At 43.3% G+C, this 24,771-nt stretch overlaps 1 protein-coding gene across 1 annotated transcript in view; it reads left to right on the top strand.

Annotated features, from left to right (window-relative positions):
- The window catches only part of DOCK1 (dedicator of cytokinesis 1), a 1,311,419-nt gene that overhangs the window by 970,844 nt on the left and 315,804 nt on the right, over positions 1-24,771 (top strand). Inside the window, exon 33 of the mRNA XM_078643512.1 lies at positions 10,455-10,603. Coding sequence (XP_078499638.1) covers positions 10,455-10,603 — 149 coding nt within the window. The remainder of the gene's footprint in view (positions 1-10,454; positions 10,604-24,771) is intronic.

Raw genomic sequence — 24,771 nt, 5'->3', positions numbered from 1 at the left:
GAACCAGCCACGCAAGTACCACACACCACCATTGCACGTCCACCGTCCCCGCAGGGACCCCTACACTCGAACCTGTTGACCGCGTAGGCCGACCCACTACCGGCCTGCGCGCCCATCCTGGGCGCCATCTTGGACACTCCACCACGAGGCCGCCTGGCCCCCGATCGACCTCAACCCTGGGCCTGGCCAGGCCTCAGACATTCCGGCACCAACATCCACCCAGGAGGTGAGCAGGCTACTTGGTCAGTCAATGGGAGCAAGAGGTGTCGATGGCTCTCCCCCGCCAAGTACCGCTCGCCCATCGCCTCCCCGGGCGCTGGCTCCACCCCCCTGCTGGGTGTCTGAACCCCCTCATCCCGGACCTCCCGACCTCCAAGTGCGAGGGTCCGGACATCAAAGCACACCAGCCCTATAACTGGGGCAGCTCCAGAGCAGGACGGGAGTTGTATCTTGGAGTCGAGAGACGCAAAGAAGAACTCATCCTTGACGGACTACTGGCGCTGCCGTAGCTCTGTCTTGTGCACCTTCGTCTTGCCTGCTGGCGCTGCCGCGGCTTTTGGAACTACCCTATCCTTCATCGTCGTCGGGACCTGCTGGCGTGGCCGCGGACCGTTTGTAACCACCACCTTCATCGGGACCTGCTGGCTCTGCCGCGGACCGTCGTCTTCCTTCATCCATCTCGGGCCCTGCTGGCTCCGCCGCGGCCCGTTCATCTACACCACCGAGCTCGAGGATTGAGAGCTATTTCCATCTCTTTGGTAACAAGACTGTCCCGCTACCCTTTTCCCAAACAGAGACCAGAATAGAGGGGACCCCTGAGTCCAGACCTCCTTGTACCATTCTACCGTACTTGAAGAATTGCCTATAAAGTATCGTTGAACTTTATCATTGTGTGGTGTCCGTCTGTGGGGGGGGGGAGTTACTTGTCTGTACGATTCACGGGAGACGGCTCTCCCCGGAGACCTCTCCCCTTATCCTCGGCCGACCCTCCCGGTCCGTCTAACAGTAATGTCTTCTCTTTATAAACTACAATGTGACATATTGATCTTTAATTTAGGATAATTTTCCTCTTTGATTTCCTTGGTAAATTTACAGGTTGGCTCGACGCTTGTATATTTGCCTGCAATACCCAAGTCTTTCAGATATACGGATATATGCTGACACCTCCTCTATTGCCTGCTCTGTTTTTTATTCTTCTCAAAATTGTTCTGATTTCTGCATGGTATAGCTCTCAAATTTAGAACTAAGGAAAGCTACAAATGGGTTCTCGTTATATGCGTGGATCTGAATTAATGTATTTTACAGAGAAATGGAATCCCAGTATGAACAATGTCCTGCATCTCGTTTCCATGTGCTACGAATACAAAAAGTGCTAAAAGAGCCCGTAGCCAGTTGATATTTCATCAGCATGCACAAAATATTTTATTACAGATATATGGAGCACAACTACCTCTGTTCAAATAGACGCTTTTAGTGTTTTGGGTTGTAATCAACTTTTGAGTTTCGATAAATTCATTTTAAAAAATTATATAATATACATTTTTATAGATGAGAGAAAGTGTGTTGACAACCTAACTAAGCAATATTTCGTTAACTTAAGCACATGCACATACAAATAAATATTTACTATAGGTGCAGTGGTGTGGCAAGAGGGAGACGGTCTTCCGGCTCCCCCCCTCTTACCTGCAGCCGTCATTGGGTGGGCATCGCAGGATTTGCCAGCACCCCCCATACGTGCGCCCACAACGGGTGACAAGCGCAGAGCCTAGCTACGCCACTGTATCGGTCAGGGTAATAAGTTGGTCTGGATCAACTCTACTTATTATGTTACATGCAATTATTGAAAATGATGTACTTGATAATAAATAAAGCAAAAATGGGCAGGGCTTATTGTCACAAAGCGGAAAATTCAAATTAAATATGTAGTTCCAGAAGGAAATGGCAGATGAGAAAAAAATTATGGCATGGTAAGGTTAGGAATGGAAATGAATGAAGAGGAAATTATTTGTATCAATTTCTGCTGCACAAATACATTCTTCAAAATGTGCCTACCTTTCCCTATTGCTTAGATTATTGACCCTGAGAATAAAAAGACCTAATCAGATTGTCACAACGATTAAATGGCACAAAAGTACAAATCTCCATATAGATACATTTTGTGTAAATTGCCCTCGGGTATAATTGATGAATTTTGAAAGTAAGTGGCAGTTGTCTGTACTAGCTTTTGCTATGTCAGTTCATTTTCCATTATCGACCCCCTAATCTAGAGGTTGCTTCTTCCATCAACTGTGTGTGTGTGTGTGTGTGGGGGGGGGGGGGGGGCACCCAGTATTGGACCATGTGTATATGGCGTACTCTTATCGGCATAAGCAACTCTGGGTTTGCAGCTTTGTTTTGATATTGGAGTAGAGGTTTGATGGACAAGCCTACAAGGGAGAAATGTGGATAATTTCTACACTTTTCATCCTATAGGTATTTGTAAACCCTATATAATAGTCCATTGTACGACACTCTAATCCGAAGTAGTGCCACGGTTTGCACCTACATCCCTAGTGGAATTGTCACCACCCCACCTAGCCTTTTTTTTTTTTTTTTACTTTTCTTTGCTGCCAGATGGATAGGGATGAGGATATATGGGGAGCCAGAAATCAGTGTACTACACTTACTGTGGGGCTTTGTGCAGGGTGATACCGATGAGAATGGTTTAAGTTCAATATAAAGCATGAAGACATGTTGAATTAAAATCATAAGTGCCGCAGAGTGCGAAGTACACAATTTTCATGATTACAAAAAGGAAAAAAAAGTTACTAGATAAATGTTGCAATATTCTAGTAGAGACAAATATATTTTCACAGACCCGAGGTCCAAATTCTAGCATGTTTTGATTTGAAAATGCAGGAACATCTGCACTACCTTGTTTTCTAGGGAATTCGTTCTCCACACTGGAGCACTTAATTGGCAGAGGTCACCCCGCCACTTTAGTTATCGCAGTGGTCTCGGGCCGGACAGCTCCCACTCAGCGTATGTGTGCGCTCTCCCCTCATACTGTTGACAGGTGGACCCAGGACTTAAAGAGCCCTGAGGCCTACAAACTGCAGATCACTCCTCCTCTCAGTGGCTAGCACCACTTTCAGGAGACTTACTGCATTTGCACGCAGTCACTATCTACAAGTCCTACTAGAGCCTTACACGTGGTCAGGACTGGGAGACTTGCTCAATCGCCAGTTGCTTACTCGGTCCACAGCACTCCCTTCAATAGACATAGCAGAACTCAAGTTAACATTGCTATGCAGTTCAATACAACATGCACATAATAGGATGCATCTACAATCCTTTTTTGGATAAACAGGGAGTTGTTTTTTTACCACATTCTGCATTCCACCAGCTTATCTGTACTAAAAATACTTGTGTTGGAAACTAGGCAGTGCAAAATTTAGCATCATCCTTGCGTGAAGGTTCGTAGGATACTGTAATTTAGCTCTGTGAGCTGGACTCTGATACCATCCATGAAATGTTGTTGTATACTAGTAGGATCCCCACACCCGTGTTTTTCCAAATATATTTGCTATTGACGTGCTGTGACAGTCTCGAAGGTAGTACACTCCTGCATGACAAATAACAGCCCACTATTTAGGTATATAAGTAAAATCCTACTTTCCTGGGTTAGTGGAGAAGATCAGGAATACTGGAGCTAGTAGTGCTTTCCCCCTTAATCTTCTAAGAGAGCAGCTGAATTCCTCATTCTGAAGAATGTGCAAAAGTGGGCTAACAGCCAATAGAGTAGATGTGGTTCTTGAGGCTGACGAACATCAAAATTCATAAATCTCCACAGGATAACACGCAAAAAAAATTGTAAGATTGTTAGAGCATTTATACCAGGAGCAGGAGTGTTTTCCAAACCTTTGAAAGATATACTTGTGCTGTTTAACCCGTTATGCAGAATAGCAGTGCTACTATTTTTATAGCCATCTTCTTGCCTTCTTTATTTACCATTAGTCTCATTACTCTGATCCTATGTTCCTCATCAAGTCCTTTCTTACATGAGGTGTGTGCACAGTTTGTAACCATCCGAATTATTTAGTTGGAAATACTGATTATTCTGTCACTTATCAACCCTTCCCCATCACTGTATCCTCACAACATCACGCTCTTCCCCCCTTTTCCCTCCTTCTGGGGCTTCGCTCCACCTTTCACGAATTATTTGACTATTGTTGTGATTGATTATGTTTTACCCATTGTGATTAAAACAATGTGGTTTAATTTCATGTCTACGTGATTGTTGTCTTTATTCAGTTTTACTTTGTGTTCTCAACCTCATTGGGACCCCTTCCTCATATTACACCTCTTTGACGGGCACCCTGAGGTCCACCTAAAAGCAGCAAGGTGCTTCTCTGGTCCTCGTGCAGCATTGCGCTGCCCACTGTAATAGGAACACCTGTAACTAAGAGTCCCTGACACTATGCATCCTGATTATGTATCTGTCAGTCAACTGACTCCTCGCTGGTGCCTAGGCATCACTGCCAAATCTCATTGAAAGTTTTTAAAAAAGGAAATACATATTTTATATTTTTAAATAAGCCCTGTTTCGTTGAGTGACTCTGGCTGCTTTAAAAAGAAAGTTTTCTTTATTTTATTTTAAAATGTTTTATTGGCTTTTTCAGAAGAAGAAAAAATGCAAACAAGGAACAGAATTAAGGGTGGACGGAAGTTGAGTACAAAAATCATGCCTCACTTGTCAAATCACAGCACAATACAGTAGAAAGAAAAGGGGAGCACAATTAAGGATCGAAAAGTACATCTACTCCTCCTCTCTCATATCAGGCAGTCGGCTCAGGTCACGTGCAGAGGTCGCGTTAAACGGGCCGATCTGAATCCTGAGTGAGACCTTAGTGGTCACTTGTGAGCTGGGGCGGTGCTGAAATCCTCCTCTGCTTCTCGAATCACAACCACCTCACTCTGTCCCAGATACAGAACCAGAGGCCCCCCATATATCCTTGGGGCAGGAGTGCACCAGCATATGTTCCCAGTAATTTAAAAGTTGTTCCTGGCAATATACGGCTTCCCACAGCCAATCTTCGGTTTTGGGCACCGGCCCCAGTAAATGGCCACTCTTCATTCCCAGAAGTAGTAGCATAGGAGTAAGTCAGCGAACTTCAGGAGGAATCTCCTTTAGGTATCCTAGTAGGACCACCACTGGTGTCTGCAGCATGAAATGACCAGGGATCTGGCCCATCTCTCTATGCACACTAGTCCATGTTAGAGCAGTCCCAAGCGAGATGGAGGAATGCAGCCTTTGGAGCAGCCAGCACAGGCAACATCCATCTTCCACGGGTCGCATCCTATGTAGTTGAGCAGGTGTGCTGTATAGTATATGCAGAAATTTAAAAATTGATTAGTCTCAGCCTGTAATTTGGATACAGTGCTGTGAACTGGCTGCAATAGTAGACCCATTGCACCTCATAGATAGGGTGTTTGTGTCTTTTTCACAGGCAGCCGGGGGCCCAGGGAAGCACAGAAGCGCCTTCTACTGCATTGTAGCATATACATGGGTAATACATTTGCTGAGTTAAGAATTGGTGAAAAAACGAGTGTAGTGTGTGGGGGCACTAGGAACTTGCAATGCAAAGCCCGGTATGCAATGCGGAGTTGGTGATTTAGGAGAGGAAACTACTTTAAGTCTGAGGAGACAATTTATCTGAATGAAGTCTTGAAACAAATCAGAATTGATCCCTGTTTGACTATTGTACTTTCTCTCCATGAATAGGAATTATTTCTTCCTTACTGTATTCCCAATTGTGTGTTTTTATGACGTTTTTATGAATATATTTTTTATCTGATATTATAATATTGCTCTTTTTAATTATTTTTGTGTTAGGGAAAGATCACAAGGACCTAAGGACCATTTTTCATATATTATGTCTGATATGTTTTTAATGAGTCTCTAAATAAATTGTATACTTTTTACATTTTATTTTTACGTTTCCTCTTTGTTCGTCTCACTGGTGTGTAAAGAGCGTCTGTGGCAAAATTAATGCTGGGTGTGTGATATTGACCCAAAGGGGAATTCTCTTTAGACGATTTAGGAGAGTGTCAAGTGTGGTAGGCAGGGGATGGTCCGCTGCATAGAGTTGAGGGCGGAACTGCTTATTTGGATAAAGGTCACCGAAAGTGAGAAGCCCCGGTTGGCGAGCCTGCTGATATGACCCTGCGTCCATGAAGGTGGGGAGCAGGGGATTTCGAGCTAGTGGCATAGTGGGTGCCTAGAAACAGCATAGTCAAACTAGTCTCCTCAGGCAATCCCATTCCCATCTAGCATAAGCCACTGTGTCAATCTTAGCACGTGGGAACCTGAGAGTCTGGTAGGGCGCGGTAGCCAGAGGGCAGGGTGCTACCTAATCAATCAGCAATACAGTGTGTGACTGAAATAAGTGTGGTGTAGCCTGTGTTGTGTGAATTGCTGGAATGGTAATGTTAAAGTTTCCCACCATTGCTGTCTACTCACCCAGGCCAGGGATACAAGGTTAGAGCAGACTCGCTTCAAGAATTGATCTGTGAGCGGGATCAGAAGATTGATGAATAACTACATGAACTTTGGTAGGACAATCATTTTTTGCAAAGACAATCCTCCATGCCAGGGGTAAGGAAATCTAGACCACGCCGGTATACACTTTTCAAACCAGGTCATAACGCATAAATAGTTTGCCCTCCACAATTCGTTGACATCCCTGCTGAGCCATATCGCAGATATCAGATCGGCTCGGTTGCCTGCTGTAGCGGTTATTTGTGTTTGATCTGGCAGGTGACTGTGGTGAGGGGAACATTTTATTTATTTAAAATCAATTGAAGGCATGTTTCTCTGATGACTCTTGCAGGCCACCATGCTTGTGACTGTTGCTAATCAGAGAGAATCACAAGTTGTGACATATGTAATAAATATTAATTATTTTGGATTGTGACTTACTTCGATTCCTTTTTTAGGTCTCGCCTGCATGGGCTGCGCCCATGCGCAGTCTCGCTGGCGAGATTTTATGTTTTGGATGAGCTTTCAGTAACGGGCTTCAAGCCCTGCCCCTCTTTCCCATTGGCCGTTGTCACCGTTTATGCTAAACGGTGGCCAGCAATTGGGAAAGAGCATTCTGTGATGTAGACTTTTCTCTTTTACAGACGGCCCACTTAAACGGGCTCATCTGCCTTCCTCCCGTCATAAAGGCTTTCTTATCTTTATGGGGCCATGTGTTTCAAACACACGGCCCCATAAAGACAAGAAAGCTGTCACGACGGACGAAAGTGAAAGCGAACCGTGCTTGTTTTTTTGTGCATCGTGGGCTTGTCGTATTGATTATCACTTTGGAAACCAGGGCATCAAGTCCCAGAATGCAAAGACAGAGACGGCATGCCATTGACGTGGTTTTTCTGCCACCAACTTCTTGCTGAACTGATTCCCCCAGATACTCGTTGCAGATGCTGCTGTTGCTGTTTCTGATTCATTGTCCTGCACGTGGCGGTCCTGGGGCTGTGCTTTGTCTCCACCATACACTGAGCGAGTGCAGAACTTTTCATGTGCAGGGCCTGTGCTCCTGGAGGCGGTAGGGGGTGCAGAGAGACTCTGGGCGAGCAGGCAGAATGGAAGGTTCTCCCTGCTCGTGCATAGAAGTGTCCTTCTCATGGCGCATGGAGGCCAAACCCGATGCTAATTCCTCACGAAAATCAGGGTGGTTAACTAACTAATCGAATTTTTAATGCGGTCAGAGGTTTCCCGATTTAAAGGGATCATGAGTGTTGACGGATATTTCAGGCGATATTTAATAATTGGGTTTTGTAGTATAGTGCGTGGTGAAAGTCACGAAAATAATTTACTGTGGCTCCAAGGTACCTCCCTGTTGCAACTCTAGTGTCTTTACACGGCGTGCGGTGGGCGCGATCCGCACAAACCGAGTCTCTGTAAAAAACGGAGCGAGGCTGTGTACTTGGCATGGCGGAACATGGGGTGAGTAGATGGGAAATAACCAAAATGCCCACGGATGTTCTTCCATCATGCCACCTGATTCAAGTGGGTCATTTATAATGGGGGTACAAAGGGGTGGTTCATGGTCTATTCAGCGCAGGACTAGAGTCTTTGAGCGTCCATAGAGTCGCCGAGGCCGTTGTTTTGCCTCATTTATTTGATCTGTAATGGTTGCCGTTTGGTGTTTTTTCATGTACCCTGTACACTGTTGCCTGTTTGTTCTAACAGATGCTCTGAGGCGCTGGGGGACAGGTAGTTCCAGATTTGCTCAGGTTCACACAGTGGTTGACATTTTGTACTGTTGCGAGTACTCAGTTATTCCACAATTAGCGCGCTAACCAACAGAATCCATCTACTGTGGCCTCTGGCAAAAGCCACCACTTTATTTCACAAATACGTGAAAAACTGGTGTAATATTTCCTGGTGAGTAGTTTTTTTTTTCTAAGAAGCTGTGATATGTCTTCGACACTGCATGCATGTGTTATCTCAGTATCAGTTCTAGCACGTGCTTACAGACAGTCAGGTGATAAACCTCTGCAAGGGCTGGCACTTTGATTTACTGCATACCATGAGGTGGTAAGGCAGATTAGCGAGTTCAGTGGTTGTTGCTGAGATCTTTATGACTTGCAGGAAACACGATTGGGTCACCACTGGGCTTTACTGAGTCTTTCACCATTATGAGGTCAATATACCGAGTTCGCAAATGGTAACCAGCTGTTACACCGTGCTACGGTAGAACTGTTGTAGACAATCCATGCAAAAACAAGCAATTATTATTATGTGGAGAATGTGCACAGTCAGTGCCCTTTATTTACATTTGCTGCTTTGCAAAATGCCAGGCAGTATATTTAGAGCGTCTGACCTAGATATTATACAATCTGTTATTAATTCCCCACTGCAGTTTGTAAGTAGGCCGCAGAAAAAGAACAATGCTTGAACAAGATCACACAGGGCACCATATTAGTAAGTTGGCCTTTGAAAGGAGATTTGACCCTGTGCCTTAGATATTGCCTGGGACCACATTTCTGATCTTGCCTGTCCCGTTTAAACACTGAGCCCTGATGTTTTTATTAGGCTAAATACCTGCCAAGAAATGGTGAAATTAATACAATGAGAAAAACAAAGAACATAAATTCGATCATATAACAAGCAAGACACAGCTCATAACAGGTACATATGAAGGTACCTGTGGCTCCTGCGATGCAGGTCATTGCTCAACACAGAGTTTTGCTCATGAATGGATGGAAAAGTCCCTGCAAGGTGACGGATGTGCATCCCTTGCACAGAGTGCCCAGAATCCCTTGTCGGATTTTTGGTCATCAACGAACACTGGTAATGCATGTGTGCCATGACCTAGGCCTCTCTCTCTCTCAGTAATGGGTAGAGGATGTAGCCTTACGGCTAGAGCAGTCGACCTTGAAGCTAGGGAACTGGGTTCGAGCCTTGGCAGGGGTGCTCAACATCCTGTGATTCTGGGCAAATGACTTAATCTCCCCGTGCCTAACAAAAATGAATGTGTCCATCTGTAACGAAACTGGTGCTCATGTAAAGTGCTCTGATACTCGATGTCCAGGGTCTAGTTCCCGCTATATAAAACTCTAAAAAAAAAAAAAAAGCATTAAAAATGCAATAGGTCTCGCCTTTCACTAAGTTAAAGCCATTTGATTTGCTATAGAATACCATTAGCAAAGCAAATGGCTTTCACTTAATCAAAGGCAAGAACTATTGCATTTTAATACTTGTTTCCAGGGCCGGACTGGGAACCAACCTGCTTGTTTCCCACCTAGCTACGCCACTGCGACCTAACAAAACATAAGTCAGTTCACAAAATAAGTTTCTGGTCACAAAAAGACTGGTCCCAAATTGCCACCGTTTTTTGCAATCAGAATAATAGTACAGTTGGCCGATGGACGGTTCGATAAAATAATTAATGGAATAGGAACCCTTTGTGATGGTGATGACCAAAAAGAGGAAGATCGTTATAGCAATGTAAGAACGTAATTGCAGGCAGAGAAATCGTCGCTGCGAATAAAAAATTAAATGTAATTTCACAGAAGACAGTTAGTGACAGCGGGAAAGGACTACATTCTTCCATGCTTAAGAACTTACGCCGAAAGACAGAAGCCCTTATCTGCTTGATGTGTAATGTGTATTCATGTAAACGTGTTTGGTTTTTGAAAGCCCGGCGAGCGCCTGCCTCGCTCCCTGTTGAATAGCTGTCTGGTAATTGTACTTAAGGTCTGGTTAGGAATATAATAGTCTGCCTCTCTTTCTGAAGGTTATTGGCTTAAACAAGGGCATCACATGCATTAATGAGCAGCGCATAAACAATGAGAGAGAAAAACCAGCTCAGTGTCCGCCTGCTTTCATCGTTTTGATTTTCAATTACTTCCATTGTATTACACGATGCAGTATAGCTTTCCTGATTCCTAATTTGTTTTGGTTTAAGGTCAACACAAGATCAAGTTCATCCCTGAAATGGTGGGCCCAATGTTGGAAATGACTTTAATTCCGGAAACTGAACTCCGAAAAGCCACCATTCCGATATTTTTCGATATGATGCAGTGCGAGTTCCACTCAACGAGGAGCTTCCAGATGGTAAGCAGAGACCAGCGATCAGATATCTTTTTAAGTCTGGCGTTAGCCAAGATATTTTGTTTTTAATAACATAAAAATGACTATAATTACGGTTTTTCAGTAAGCCCTCTTCATCGATTGGTCTGCTGTACTGTCATTCACGTTTTGCTTCCATCCACCATAGCAATCATCATGGACAACATGGTTAGCTGACTTCCCTGTGAGTTGCGCATTACTTATTGCACAATGTGAACATCCGCACAATAAGTAGTACCTGTGACTGCCAGGGTGTGCGATGTGTGCTTTAGCATTAAAAAGACATTTTGGATTTTGGATAATGTTTGTTGTCATATAATATGTACCTTCGTAAAAAAAATCCTTCACAAACAAAAGAAGCATTGGCAAAGCCAAAAAACCAACAGCCAAAGCCAGATCTATTGGCTTTGCCCATGCTTGTTTAAATAATGGGTTCATTAAATTGCATTTGTGTAAAGGACAGTCGATATTGAGCCAGAAAATTATTAGACATTCATTATGGGTTCAATTTTAACAAATATCCTTGCCTACCCAAGAGTACTTTCGGTGCATTAATACAGGGGGAGACTTTATGCCAAAATCAGCCCTGGCGAAAAACAATTCAAATCAGCACAAACCAACTGGAAGAGCCACGAGTAGAAATCTGTTGCGCCCCCATGGCACTTATGAAATATGACACCCAACACCATTGTTGAGTGAAATCTGTTGTGCCACCGGCGAACTGATGTAATATGACGCCCAACACCATTGTTGAGTGAAATCTGTTGTGCTGCCGGTGCACTGATGTAATATGACTCCTGACACAATTTTTGAGTGAAATCTGTTGCGCCCCAAGGGCACTGATGTAATATGACACCCGGTACCATTGTTGAGTGAATTCTGTTGTGCCGCCGGTGCACTGATGTAATATGACGCTCAACACCACTGTTGAGTGAAATCTGTTGCGCCCCCATGGCACTGATGCAATATGAGGTCCAACACCATTGTGGAGTGAAATCTGTTGCACCCCCATGACACTGATGTAATATGAGGCCAGACACCATTGTTGAGTGAAATCTGTTGCGCCCTGATGTCACTGATGTAATATGAGGCCAGATACCATTGTTAATTGAAATCTGTTGCTCCCCCAGGGCACTGAGGTAATATGACTCCAGACACCATTGTTCAGTGAAATCTGTTGCGCCCCCAGGGCACTAATGTAATATGACGCCCGACACCACTGTTTAGTGAAATCTGTTGTGCCCCCAGGGCACTGATGTAATATGACTCCCAAAACCATTGTTCAGTGAACTTAGTTCCGCTCCGAGGGCACTGATGTAATATGACGCCCGACACTATTGTTCAGCAAAAGGTCTGCAGAGCACTGCCTATGATCCCTCATGTCTGATTGTAGTCTGTTATATTGCATAGAGTGGATTATTTCAGTTAGTGGTCAATGCACCGTCCTGCCTAAACTCACTGCCCATCGAACGTGCTGCATGGTACACACCAGAGATTCATAATTCCCTCTGTCTGTCAATGCGTGTGCTATTGTGGTGCCCTCTTTCGCCCATACCTCCTTAATGGGCATCACACCCACTCTCACAGCGCTGTAAAATAGTCAGTGGCATACCCTGAGAGCTGTGCTATACATACAATTCCAAATTCCTACTGAAAATGATTAGCTTTGTACATTAAATAAACACCAGAATGCTATGATGCGCTATTTACTACTTTTGTAGAGTAAACACTAAAACCAACTTCACTCTTTCAGCAAACTTCAATGACAACCGCTCCACCTTTAGCAATTGTGAGCTATCTATTGTATTTAAGATGCAGGCTCACACAAAGGTAGATTGCAAAGCTGCTTTATTCTCCATTAAAGATCCCATCCAACCTGTGTCCCAGAACAGCTCCAACTGCTACAGTTCAGATCACCACAATGACATCCTAACCTTCTACCATGTCATGCATTCTATTATGTCACGCATGGTAACCAATTCTGATGCATTCCATTATGTCACAAATAGTAACAGCAATACTAAGAAATAGGAAGATACCACACTATCTCACATCTGACCTTCTGCAAGGTACACACAAAACAGAATAGGCGTCGTGTTGTTCTGTCCAGGGGCGGCTCTAGGCTCATGGCGGGAGCGTTGGTAGGGGGCCCCCGGAGAAACGCGGACGCCAGTCAAGACGGGGGGGGGGATCAGGGTGTTTGGAAGTGGAACAGAGAAGGAGGTCGACAAATCCCTGCCAGGGGCCGCCACGCAAATATGTATCCATCCTCTGAGGATTATTATATTAAGGATATATATTGGCGTGGCGGCCCCTGGGGTTTGGCGGCCCAATGCAGGTGCCCAGCTTGCACATGCATAAGGCCGCCCCTGTTCTGTCAATATGGGGTACATGCACCCATTACTTCCGAGAGCCTTGAAAACAACCATGAAGGAAACAGCGGTTTCCAGTGTGCAAGAACACAGTGTCTTGTAACTTGAAGGCGAAAACACGTGAAAAGAAGCGTCGCACGACATGGTGCTAATAAACCGATTTCACATTTTTGCCAGTGGCGCTGCCCGCCTTTTACTACAGTGTGATAATACTATTGAAATGAGAAGTTTTTCGCACTCACGCAACAGGGAATAGTTGTCATAGAGGAGAAAGCTCTAAAGTTGTGTTTATTCTCGGGGGAGTGGAATGTACACTCTGCGGAAACCAATATGTATTTCTTTTCAATCCTTTACTGTTGATTGAACTTCTTGGCGATTAAATGTTTTTTTTTTCTTAATCAAGGAGAAAAAGAAATATACTTCCCCACAAAATATTAGCAAGCAGTGTGTACATTCTGGCAACATGCTCGAAGAAATTCAAAACATAAATTGTACAGTCAATTTAAGAGCAAAAATAATGGAGACATTGTTGATTATCTGATTATGGCACAAATAAACAGCCCTTTTCTTGCCAAAACTGACCTTTTTAAAACGAGATACTCCTTCCAGGGCACAGGGCCACGTTTCAGCTGTTCCCACAGCAGGTTCTGGCGTAAGAGGGTAGGTGCAAATTAAAAATCCACCTCGTGTGTGCGGGGTTCGTCCACAAATTACTTCAGTCTTGTAATCTCACTTTTCTAAATCATTTCGACAACAAATATTCCAAGAGTTGTATACTGAATCGATTGAGCCTAGTTTAATGGGCTTTTGGGATATTGTGAGCAATGTAATATAAATGTGTTGCAATTACTCTATTTGGACCACTATTTCTAATGCATATTGATTAAAATAAGCAAAGGTTTTAGGGAAGTATCTCAAAAAATGCTCCTGATTGCATCCTGTTTGTCAATATTTCCATCAGTGCGTAAGGATGATTATGCCTCTTAGGTGTCTGGCACCAATCTATGTTTCTCATGAAACTGTTATCCAGTAGAAACAGCAGTTCGAATTATGCTTTGTGGGATTTGGCATCTGGTCAGAAGGTACATCAGCATTTAAACATGAGATAAATAATGACGCAGAAGATATACCTATTTTATTGTCAGAGTCTGTCAGAAAATGTATCCTATTCTGCCCTGATCTAATATTTTCACTGTAAATGAAAGCTATCCGAATGCCTGTCCTATTCACTGAAATCGTCATAATTCCTTTGCCAATTAATGGATTCCAGATGTGCCCATTAAAATCGATCTGTTTAAGAATGTGTTCACCAGGGCCAGGTCCTACAAAATATTCTGTTTAAATTACATCTTTGATGACATCATCCAATGAATGTGATAGTTTGTTTTATAGTTTACGAAGTGGTGAGTAATTTCCATATTACTTCACCTCATTTTGTACTGCCTGTGTCTAGCTAATGGGTGTGTTTACAAAGAGTATGAGCTGCTAATGCATCACAGGTGTATAGAGTTAATGAATGCATTATAAATATTTGTATTGAAGAGTAACTCTGCGTGGAGGTGACAGTTGATGACTTGTGTCCAGTATTTTCCACAAAAAGTTTTTGGGTTCTCCTGAAAAACTTTCCAACAGGGCAAAGATTCTACATAGTAGATACTAAGTATTGTAACCCGCCTTAAGTTATTAGACAGAATTGTCTTAGCATGATAATTTCTACATGACGTAGAAGGTGGTGTGCTTCTCTTGCTTTAGAAAACAGACTATCTGTAAAGTTTTCACCGTAGATTGAAGGCTGTAGGATGTATAATTTTTAGCGCTTTCAGACCTTGGTTATGTTAAGTGAATATGGTCTTTTTTGACAAGTGTTGCATAGAGTGTGTACTGTTCTTAGTAGATACTTTTTAATACTCTGCGATGTATTTCCCATGAGAGTTTCACTGTCTGCAAACAGTGTAGTACAGAATAAACTCTCTCCATAGAGTAAGCAATGTTTACAGTACCTGCTTTTCTATTCATATCAACTACATTTCTAAATACAGGTTTGGTGACTGAGAGGTGATTTGGTACAGATAAAAGCTGTAAATAGGAGGGCATTAATTTTGGAACAGACCTTGAGTATCTTGAGGAACCTGGCTTCCTCTGAACAGTTGTATACATTCGAACACTTTGTGCAATGAGGGATTACCCTATATCTATGGTTGGTTGGCAATCTGAACTAGGCGACCTGTGAAGTGTATGGTATAGGGTTAATGTTGCACATAATCCATGCTTGCTACACCCAAGGGAGTTGTATCTGTGTTGGCATTAATTATGCTTCATAATATTCTGAGCTATTTTGTACTTACTTCCAGGCCTCTATTGCCATAAAAGTTTCTAGAGCAAAATGAGAAAAAGATTCTTGGATGATGTTATCATTTATGTCATAAATGATGTCATAGAACATGTCATAAGTGATGTAATATGTAAGGTCCTAAGCAGACCATGGTGGGGGCACAAGTTATAGTTAACTCTGCTAACAATACCTGATGAATTTCTGTGGTTTCTTTTAGTTTGAAACATTAATGTTCTATGACCTGGCAGAGGAGTCTTGTGTTGTCATGAGCCATGCGTGTTTTCAGGTAGCCCACCTGTGTGTTCCCAATCAGCTGTGGAATCACTTTGTTTAGTCTTATGGCTAGGACTTTGGCGTATAACTTGCAATCTAAGTTAATTAGTGAGATCGGGCGGTAGTTTTGGGGCCATTGTGGGTCTTCAATCACTCAAACACTCTATCTCTAGTCTTGGTCAACTTGACCATTGTGCACAGTTGCTAAAGCATTTGCAATCTACCTTCTTTTTAGACAACAATAAACTTTATCGGAAACAATGTTTACATCACATTAAACTTGTTTATTTATACAAAAATACTCCATGAGCGAACATTATCATTAATCCAAAAATAACTTAATTTTCACTATCAATCTTCTTCCATATTGAATTATTTCACAAATGTTTCTTGCATGCCCAATGCATTTCGGGCAATGAGCCCTTCATCGGGGGCTTCAATCTGAAAATATAACATAATCATTCTTAAAGTTGTGCCAAAACACTGTATCATACATCAGAAGTATCCAAACATTTTTACAATGTCATTACATGGCAATCCACTTCGCGTTATAACATGACCACGCATTGACCATTTGTTTTAGGTGTCAGAACCTCAAATAAAACAAATCAAAATAAAGTGAAACAAAAGTAAATACCATGAAAAAAAATTCAGAGCCAGTAGGAGATTTCATTGTGAAGTTGGAGATCAGTAAAAAGAAACAACGCTTTAAGCATTTCCACTATTATGCAGTGTTTGAGAAGTGAGTATTCTCATTTTCTGTGCACAATTGAGGAAACAGTCGGGTGATTTAAGCTAGCGAATTTCATGGTATTTACTTTTGTTTCACTTTATTTTGATTTGTTTTATTTGAGGTTCTGACACCTAGAACAGATGGTCAATGCGTGGTCATGTTATAACGCAAAGTTAAAAGAAATGGATTGTCATGTAATGACATTGTAAAAATGTTTGGATACTTCTGATGTATGATTCAGTGTTTTGGCACAACTTTAAGAATGATTATGTAATATTGTCAGATTGGAGCCCCCGATGAAGGGCTCATCGCCCGAAATGCATTGGGCATGCAAGAAACATTTGTGAAATAATTCAATATGGTGGAAGATTGTTAATGAAAATTAAGTTATTTTTGGATTAATGATAATGTTCGCTCATGGCGTATTTTTGTATAAATAAACAAGTTTAATGTGATGTAAACATTGTTTGCGATAAAGTTTATTGTTGTCTAAAAAGAAGGTAGATGGCAAATGCTTTAGCAACTGTGCACAATGGTCAAGTTGACTAAGACTTGAGATTGAGTGTTTAAGTTAGACGTGCATAGACAGCACGTATCCCACTGTTGCAAGCCAGAAAAAAGGTTAAAAAGTGTTTAAAGGTTACAATAGAAAGGTGTGCTTCACGGAAAAATATTAGTCTTAAATCACTCATCCACAATCGAACACAGTCACCTCCGCAAACTGCTTTGCCCTATGTGAATGTCCGATAAAAACTTGATACTTGTTATATGTCACACTGTATTTTTGTAACATGTAAATACCAATAAAAACAATAAAAAAAGAAACATTAATGTTGTCCCTGACATATTTACCTAACTATAACATCTCTTTAACCTTTGTTTTTTCCAGTGAATTTCTACATTTTCAAAACAAAAACGATCTTTTTATCACACCTAACTATAATTCTACCCTAACCTTTGTTATTTTTCAGTGAATTTCAGTTTTTTTTAATTGTAAAGTAATATTTTATTACTGTAAGTAAAACCAACCCCCTCCATTCGTGGCGGGAGTTGACCGCAGGGCCTGGCCGAATCCCCATCAGGCAGCCAACCCCATGCTGCACATGGCCTTTGCTGTGCACAGCATAAGGTTGGCCTTTGGGTCCCAGGTACCCTATCTCGGGCCAAGTACAAGAAAAAAGGGGAGCGGGGCACAACAAGCCTTATTAGGACCTGGGGATCCCCTCCCCCCGGACAATACCAATAAAATATGAGGGGGGGAGGCATGTGACCTCCTTCCCCCGGCCTCATTTGGCCCTGGGCGCTCTATCCCAATGGTCTTTTTTTTTTTTTTTAAAGGGAATGGGGGCTGTCTGGCTCTTCTCACTGAGCATCATTAGGCCCTGGGAATCCCATCACCCATGGCCATTCCTTTAAAAAGGATGGAGCCATGTGGCTCCCTCCCTGAGCCACATTAGGCCCTGGAGACCCCCATCCCACAGGACCATATGAATTTTAAAGGGAGGGCCATGGCTACCCTCCCTGAGTCATTTTCAGCCTCGGAGACCCCATCGCCTGCATTTTGTCAAGGTGGGTGCTCTGATGTTCACGAGCCTAACCCGCTTCCAGCATCCTGTGAGCCAGCATGGCTCCCGCCCGCAGGGAGCAGCTACCTATGCTGCTGCTTCTGGGTGGGATTAATCTCTTGATCTGTTTCCCTCCTTGCCCACATCACTGCGGGCAGGGAAACAGAACAAAAACTGCTCCCAGCCAGCGGAAATATTTTCAAAGCTCCCTGTGTGTTTGCTCCAGACTAAAAAAAAAAGTGCAGCCCCCCTTCCTTTTATAAAGTTTATTGGCCCCTGGGCCTTTTGAGGCTTGATGACGGTGGCTGCATGGCCCCCTCCCCTTTTATTTTATTAGTCTGTCCCGGAGGTGGGCTCCCTGGGGCCTTTAATGGCTCTAGAGGGGGCCATGTGGCCCCTTCCCCAGAAAATAAATATATCCACCCTCGGGAATGGGTTTAGGGAATGGGGCTGCATGGCACCTCTCCCCTTTTATTGCCATTTCTGTCCCAGGGTTGGGGTCCCTGGGACCTATAATGGCTCAGGGAGAGGGCCGCGAGCCCCTAACCTTATGTAATGCTGCCCTGGGGCTGGGCTCACCGGGAGCTATAATTGTTTGGGGAAGGGGCCCTTGCCCTCGTCCCTTAATTAAATAACGACCCCTCCCCCAGCTGCCATGGAAGTTCTGCAGGTTCGCAGCTAAAATTCCAGATTCTTTTTTTTTGCACCCCGGTAGGCTTTTGGGTCCCCCTCATAGGTCCTAAGGGGGTAAGGTATCCTTACCCTGCACCCTTAAGTTATTGTTTCTGTTGACTTTCGGTCAGGGGACTAAAGCCCTGAGTCCTCTAATAGCTGGCAGCAAAATTTTTCTCATGTTACTGGCAGCCAGCCAGAGCACTCGCTCCATGGGAGTCTGGCTTCCGCAAGAGCAAGATGTCCCAGTGGAAAAAAATTTGCTGGGCCAATCCGAATGCTCAGTTTTTTTAGAATTGGGTTTGATGGATTGTCGTGAGAATCTCTCGAACCCGACCATGTAGATATACAAATATATTTAAACCTTAATTTCTCAAAACCTACTGAAAGGATTTACACCAAATCACAATCTGTGTAACAAGATCTAGCTTCCTGCTGATTTTGGTTCAATTGTGTTCAGCTGTGATTGCTGTAGCCAAACCTGAAGAAGTCTATGGAAAATGCATAGGGATTTTGTTTTTTTTAGACCCCTTTGTTTTTGGATGCTGCTTGACAGATCACCCAGAACTTTCCTTGCACAACCTAGTCAGAAAGTAGCACCTTTTGGAAAATCTTGGGGAGATTTCGTCAAATGGTGCTACAGTTATTTAGTATCACAAAAAATCCAATTGCTATGGAAACGCTGACCTAACTATAACTACCCAGTGGCGACCGCTACTTTGTAATATACTTGTATTCGAGGTACGTAGATGGGGAGTTAAGAATAATAAAATCCTTATGTCCCTCTGTGCACTAACCTGTTTGATATTTTGTCTGTCAAAACTTCCCTGAAACGTCCCATTATTGCCAATGTGCCTAGAGTTGGGCATGAGGAATGTCACCCATGCATTTGCCCTATGCCCCTTCGTCTTCTGGCTACGTATATGGGTATATGAGTCCCCACTGCCTATAAAAGAATCATTTCAAGAAATACTAGTGTTGGATACGAAAGGCAGTGTTTAATGGCTCAACCATATTAAGCAATGGCTGTTTAAACTCGGCATGAGTGACCTATGGCTATCCCCAGGTAATAGCCAGGAAAGCTCAGTTAAGCATATGAAAAAGAATTACTGGAGACAGATAGAGGACAACTGGCTAAATAGGAGTAACATGTGGACCCTAACCTCTCTATTCATAAACTGAAAAGATGAAATCTGGCAAGAAGATTTCTTGTACCGAATAGAGCCACCACTAGCAAGAACACTTTACTAGAAATTTAGGTATGGTATCCTCCCGGTCAACAGTTTTGTTAGTACCTGGAATGGTGTTGACATCGCACCCAGCTGTCCAGGGTGTGACGAGGCCCTTGAATCAGAAGTTCACTTCTTGTTATTTTGCCCCATGTACAAATCAATAAGAAAGACCTGGTTAATTGCAATTTGCCGAATTCTGGCAGCTAATCGTTTAAATGAAATTGTCAGAATTAAGAAAAGTGATAGTACAGAATGCCTTGTTTTTAGCCTGTCCAGGTACTCGCTCCCGCGTGTGGGCAACACATTGTGGAGCATTAAAGAATATCAAACAAGCACAAATAGGCTAATCCCAGTAGATTTTAAAGGAGTAGAGTTGTGAAACACAAAAGGATTATACCAGGGTATTTTATTATTCCATGAATATTGTTTTAATGTTTTTGACTAATTCATGTGTAAAAGCTTATATAATGATTTTAGCAAGTTACAACATAACCAACCATGTGTTACTTTTAGCTTAAATTGATATATTGTGCACTTGTGACGATAGTACCAAACTGCAATTATTGTGTATTTTAAACCTATTATCTCTGTTATTATAGCCGTTAAAGCATATGCACTTGTCACTTTATTAACAGAGCACTCATTTTTAGCAAATTGATTATTACAAATAGGTTTATAACATCCACAAAAGAGATAGTTATTGGTCAATGTTTTAGGTTATAACTCCCAAGAGCATTAGATGTGGAATTTGTCACCTCTTCTTCTTCTCTCCATTATTGCTTGACAAGGTATGTTCGAGGCATATGAGCTGCAGATTATACACTATGCATAGATGACCACCTAGTGTTGGGCCCGGATGTTTGCAGTTTGTTTTGTTGTACAAAAGTCTTTGGAAGTCACGGGATAGGTGACTCCTCCTTTGGATGATACTGCGCATGGGCATCGGCTCCATCCCCAGATTGTTTTTTTCCGCCACCGGGCTTGGATATGTTTCCAGCGCTCCGTGTTGGAACTGATTTCCGTTGGTGCGCAATCCTCACCAGCTTCAAGAATTCAGTTTAGAACGCGTTTCCAATCGACGCTACTCTATCAACATCCAGGACTTCGATTCCGGTCGCCGTCGAAGGCCTTCGGGCCCAACTAGGCCTCGACTCCAGATCATGGAAAGGACGCCATTTAAAAAGTGTCCTCAATGTGGGTCGAAGTTTCCCCACACCGACCTTCATGAGGTGTGTAACCTTTGCCTCTCCCCGGAGCACGAGGCCAGAGACTGTTCTGCTTGTGCCTCCTTCCGCTCCAAGAAGACGATCAGGGACCGAAGAGCTCGGAGAACAATGGCTCAAAGATCTTCAGCTCCGATTCCAGACGACATCTTCGAGGAAGGCGTCGACGTCCCAGAACAACATGGCGTCGACAGCAACTCCGAGGCAGAAGATTCCGATGTCGAGGACATCTCTCCAGCGCAGCGGGTCGTAAGTTAGACCGTCTACCCCGACCCTTCCTCGATACACCCTAAAAAAGCTCTGGTCACACCCTCGCCCACAGGGTCGGGTACACACCGAGACACTGCTTCTATTGCCCCTCCTTTGGGCCCGGCTAAGAAGCTAACAAAGCCTTCAGGCGACTCGGGCTCGAGTCGACCTCCACGCGGTGCCGAGGCACAACTACCGGCACCGAAAAAGACACCATTGGTTGCCACGCCCACATCGAAACCATCAGCACCGAAACCAAGGTCGGAGCCAGGCAAAGCTTCGGATCCGAAGAAACAACCCGATCCGAAACCTTCATCGGCACCGAAAAAATCATCGGAGACGAAAAATATCCCAGCTTCTCCTGTAAAACACATTACCAAAAAAACAAAAGAAGCAACTTCGGTGCCAAAACCTTCCTCCACGCCAAAAGATCACAGTTCTGCAGAGGACTTATTTCACCCGGACCCTGCACAAAAGACTTTGGTGAAAGATCCAACTACTAGTCGACTAACTTTAAGTTCAAATAAACGACCACTAGAAACACCAGCACCGGCTCCTCCTCCAAAGAAGAAGGACATAGCTACTTCCCCGCTAAGAGTGCCTTCTCCTTCTCCTCCACCTATGCCATCACCACCGGTTCCCCTGCCACAGCATTCCCCTACACACTCTATCATACATGACGATAATGGGGATGATAGCTCTGATGACATAGGGGGTAACCCAGATGATCCATCTATTCCCCCAGGCTCACCAGACCCATGGGACAATTATAACATGCCAGACGTTCCAAATGTCCATCAAGATGACATATACCCCTCTAGGCCTTCCCCGCCAGAAGACACCATGGGCTTTAATCAGTTAGTACTTCAAACAATAGGAGAGTCAGGGTGTAGACAATCACTCTTTTACCCCTAAGATCAAACTTTTGTTAACAACGGAAGAGTGATAAATACAAAACACCTTAAGTGGCAATTCAATGAGAAAACCAATGAGAAAACAAGAAAACCAAATATAGCTAAACCTGGTGAAGGAACACAAAAGTTAATTATAAAAAGAACCCTCACTCACCAACTTGGTGGTGACATGCTTCATCATTGGGTTCCCACTGGAAGGACCGAATGTCCTCCCAGTGTGCTACTACGCCTGTTTACAGCGGAGCTGGTTCTTTTGTGTGTTGATGCAGTGAAAAACCAAAAGTGATAAATGAATGCAAACATGCGTAGTTGTGACTGTCAACTACTTTATTAATAGTCCAACCAGCATTAGTTAACAACAGGTGAATTTGGGACTAACAAGTAGGTTTCTTTAAAATTGAAAACCCTTAGTCCTCTGAAAAATTGGTCAACATGTTTCAGCTTAGGAGCCAGAATCGCTCAGCATTCGCCAGGACCGTAAATGTAATCCTCCGGCGGTATGCACGGCGCTAAGGCGCACCCAACCGTGAGGATATAAATGTGATTTATTTTTTATTTTTTAATTGTAGTGAATTACTCACGGATTTACCCGTGGGGGCATGCTCAGTAATTTACTGGGGCCTTCTATCTGTAGGGAGGAAGCAGAGCAGTATTTCAAGAGACATATTAATCACATGATTACATTTATACCTTGTAACAGAAATCACAGGGCAGTGTTTCCAAACCCTTGCCTTCACCAGCTGACACCCATTATGGTCGCACACTATTCATGCAAGCATATATCGTACTTAAGCTGCCAAGAAATGGACTTTTCATCACTTCTTGGTATTGCCATATTACAACAAATCGACTGTTATTGAGGAGTCAAAGAGGATGAATTTACGGCGACTATAATTGTCGCATCAATTCGTCTGAGGCTGCAAAATATTCAAACTATTCAGTAGAAAAGAACCACGCCTCAGGTCATACAAAGAAAATTATTAGTAATAGCAGTGCACGCTGTTTAAAATCATAGACTAACTGTAACAGAACCCGTGAGAGCTCCGTTATTAGTTAAAATCATGGAAGGAAAAACAACCTCTCCTGGGACTTACAAAATGCGCTTTTTGTCCGCATGTCATGGGCATACACGGCAGGGGTTTCCTTCACGCCGTACAATCTGTAATTGGATTAGTGAGAAAGCTGTTAATATCTCCCCGCAACGTCCGCGTTGCTTAGACTTTCTCACTCCCAATCGCATTGCCTCTCAAAACTCCCGCCTAGCTACCCCACTTAGGTTGCCTGTGGGGAGCCGCCGGCAAAAAAGTATCGTTTGCACTTCCGTGGCCCGAATGAACATCGGACCAGGGCGTCACGGTGTGAGATAACGTCAAACGCGAGTCGCGTATCATGACGTTTGTTTCTATTCCTTTCTTCTTAAAGGGCCAGAAGTTGTTTAAAACTTTATTGTTACGCTCAGAGTGTTCGAGCTTGCCACTCCGCGAACTCAAATGTTGAGGGCCAGAAGTTTGCATGTTTATAAGAGCGGTTTTAAGAAGAACACTTTATTATTCCGCTCAGAACCTACGCGCTTGACATGCTATGATCTCCCAGGGCATTTTCACGTGTTGATCCGGTGTAAATGTCCCACAAGTTATTCACATGTTATTAAAGGGAAATACAAAACTTTTTAATGTTATTTTTAAGTACATGTTGGTAGAAGCTAATGCTTATTGGTACTTATAGGGGGCTCTGTCTTGGCTGGCATGGATGTATTTGTGCACAGAGGGTACCCAATGTTCCCTTGTTTATAATATGTGGAGAAACGATCTTTTCAGAGAGAAGTATGGTGTGTTTTATTCATCTGCATTCTTTGCAGGTCATGCTGTTAACGTCGCAACACTGATCCCCATGGAATGTCATCGTTCAGTCCTGAACGGTGACTAGACAGACAATGGATCCATCTCTGTTCTTTCTCGAACAGACTCCTTTCATTACCACTGGTGATATGCTCAATAATGGTCCATCGCATGTCGTTTGGTGTATGATTTCTCTCAATTAAATGATTTGTCAGCTTGGTGGCATTCCTCTTACATCGGACGTTACTCCGATGTTCACAAATCCTCAATTTGACACGTCTAGTTGTCATTCCCACATACTTGAGGTCACAAGGGCATGTTATTAAATAAATCACATTACATGTGTTACAGTTTGTGTGGCTGCGTTGTACCCACTGTTTCCCAGGTTCGATATTTAGAAACTTTGTATGTACAGTTAAATGGCAGACACTACAATTCCCGCATGGGAAATGGCCCAACACAGCTGGGAGCCCCCAGGCGTTAAGTACCGTCGTTTCCTGACTACTATGATGTTTTACTGGGCGAGTGTGAACTAGTGCATCTTTATGGCTTGTGGCTCTCTTGTAGGAAACTAGGGGTTTTCCCCAGTTAAAATGGTTGCTTGTTATTATTTTCCAGTGTTTTTGGATGCAGCGACTCACGGCATTCGACAAAGGATTGAAGGTGGTTACGCACGTTAAAGGTACCTCCGTTGTTGTCCATTGTTGTCCATCTATTCCCCCAGGCTCACCTGACCCATGGGACAATTAT

The sequence above is a fragment of the Lissotriton helveticus genome, chromosome 5_1 (genome assembly GCF_964261635.1).
Source record: "Lissotriton helveticus chromosome 5_1, aLisHel1.1, whole genome shotgun sequence".
NCBI classification, from domain to species: Eukaryota; Metazoa; Chordata; class Amphibia; order Caudata; family Salamandridae; genus Lissotriton; species Lissotriton helveticus.
This window is presented reverse-complemented; position numbering and strand designations above follow the sequence as displayed.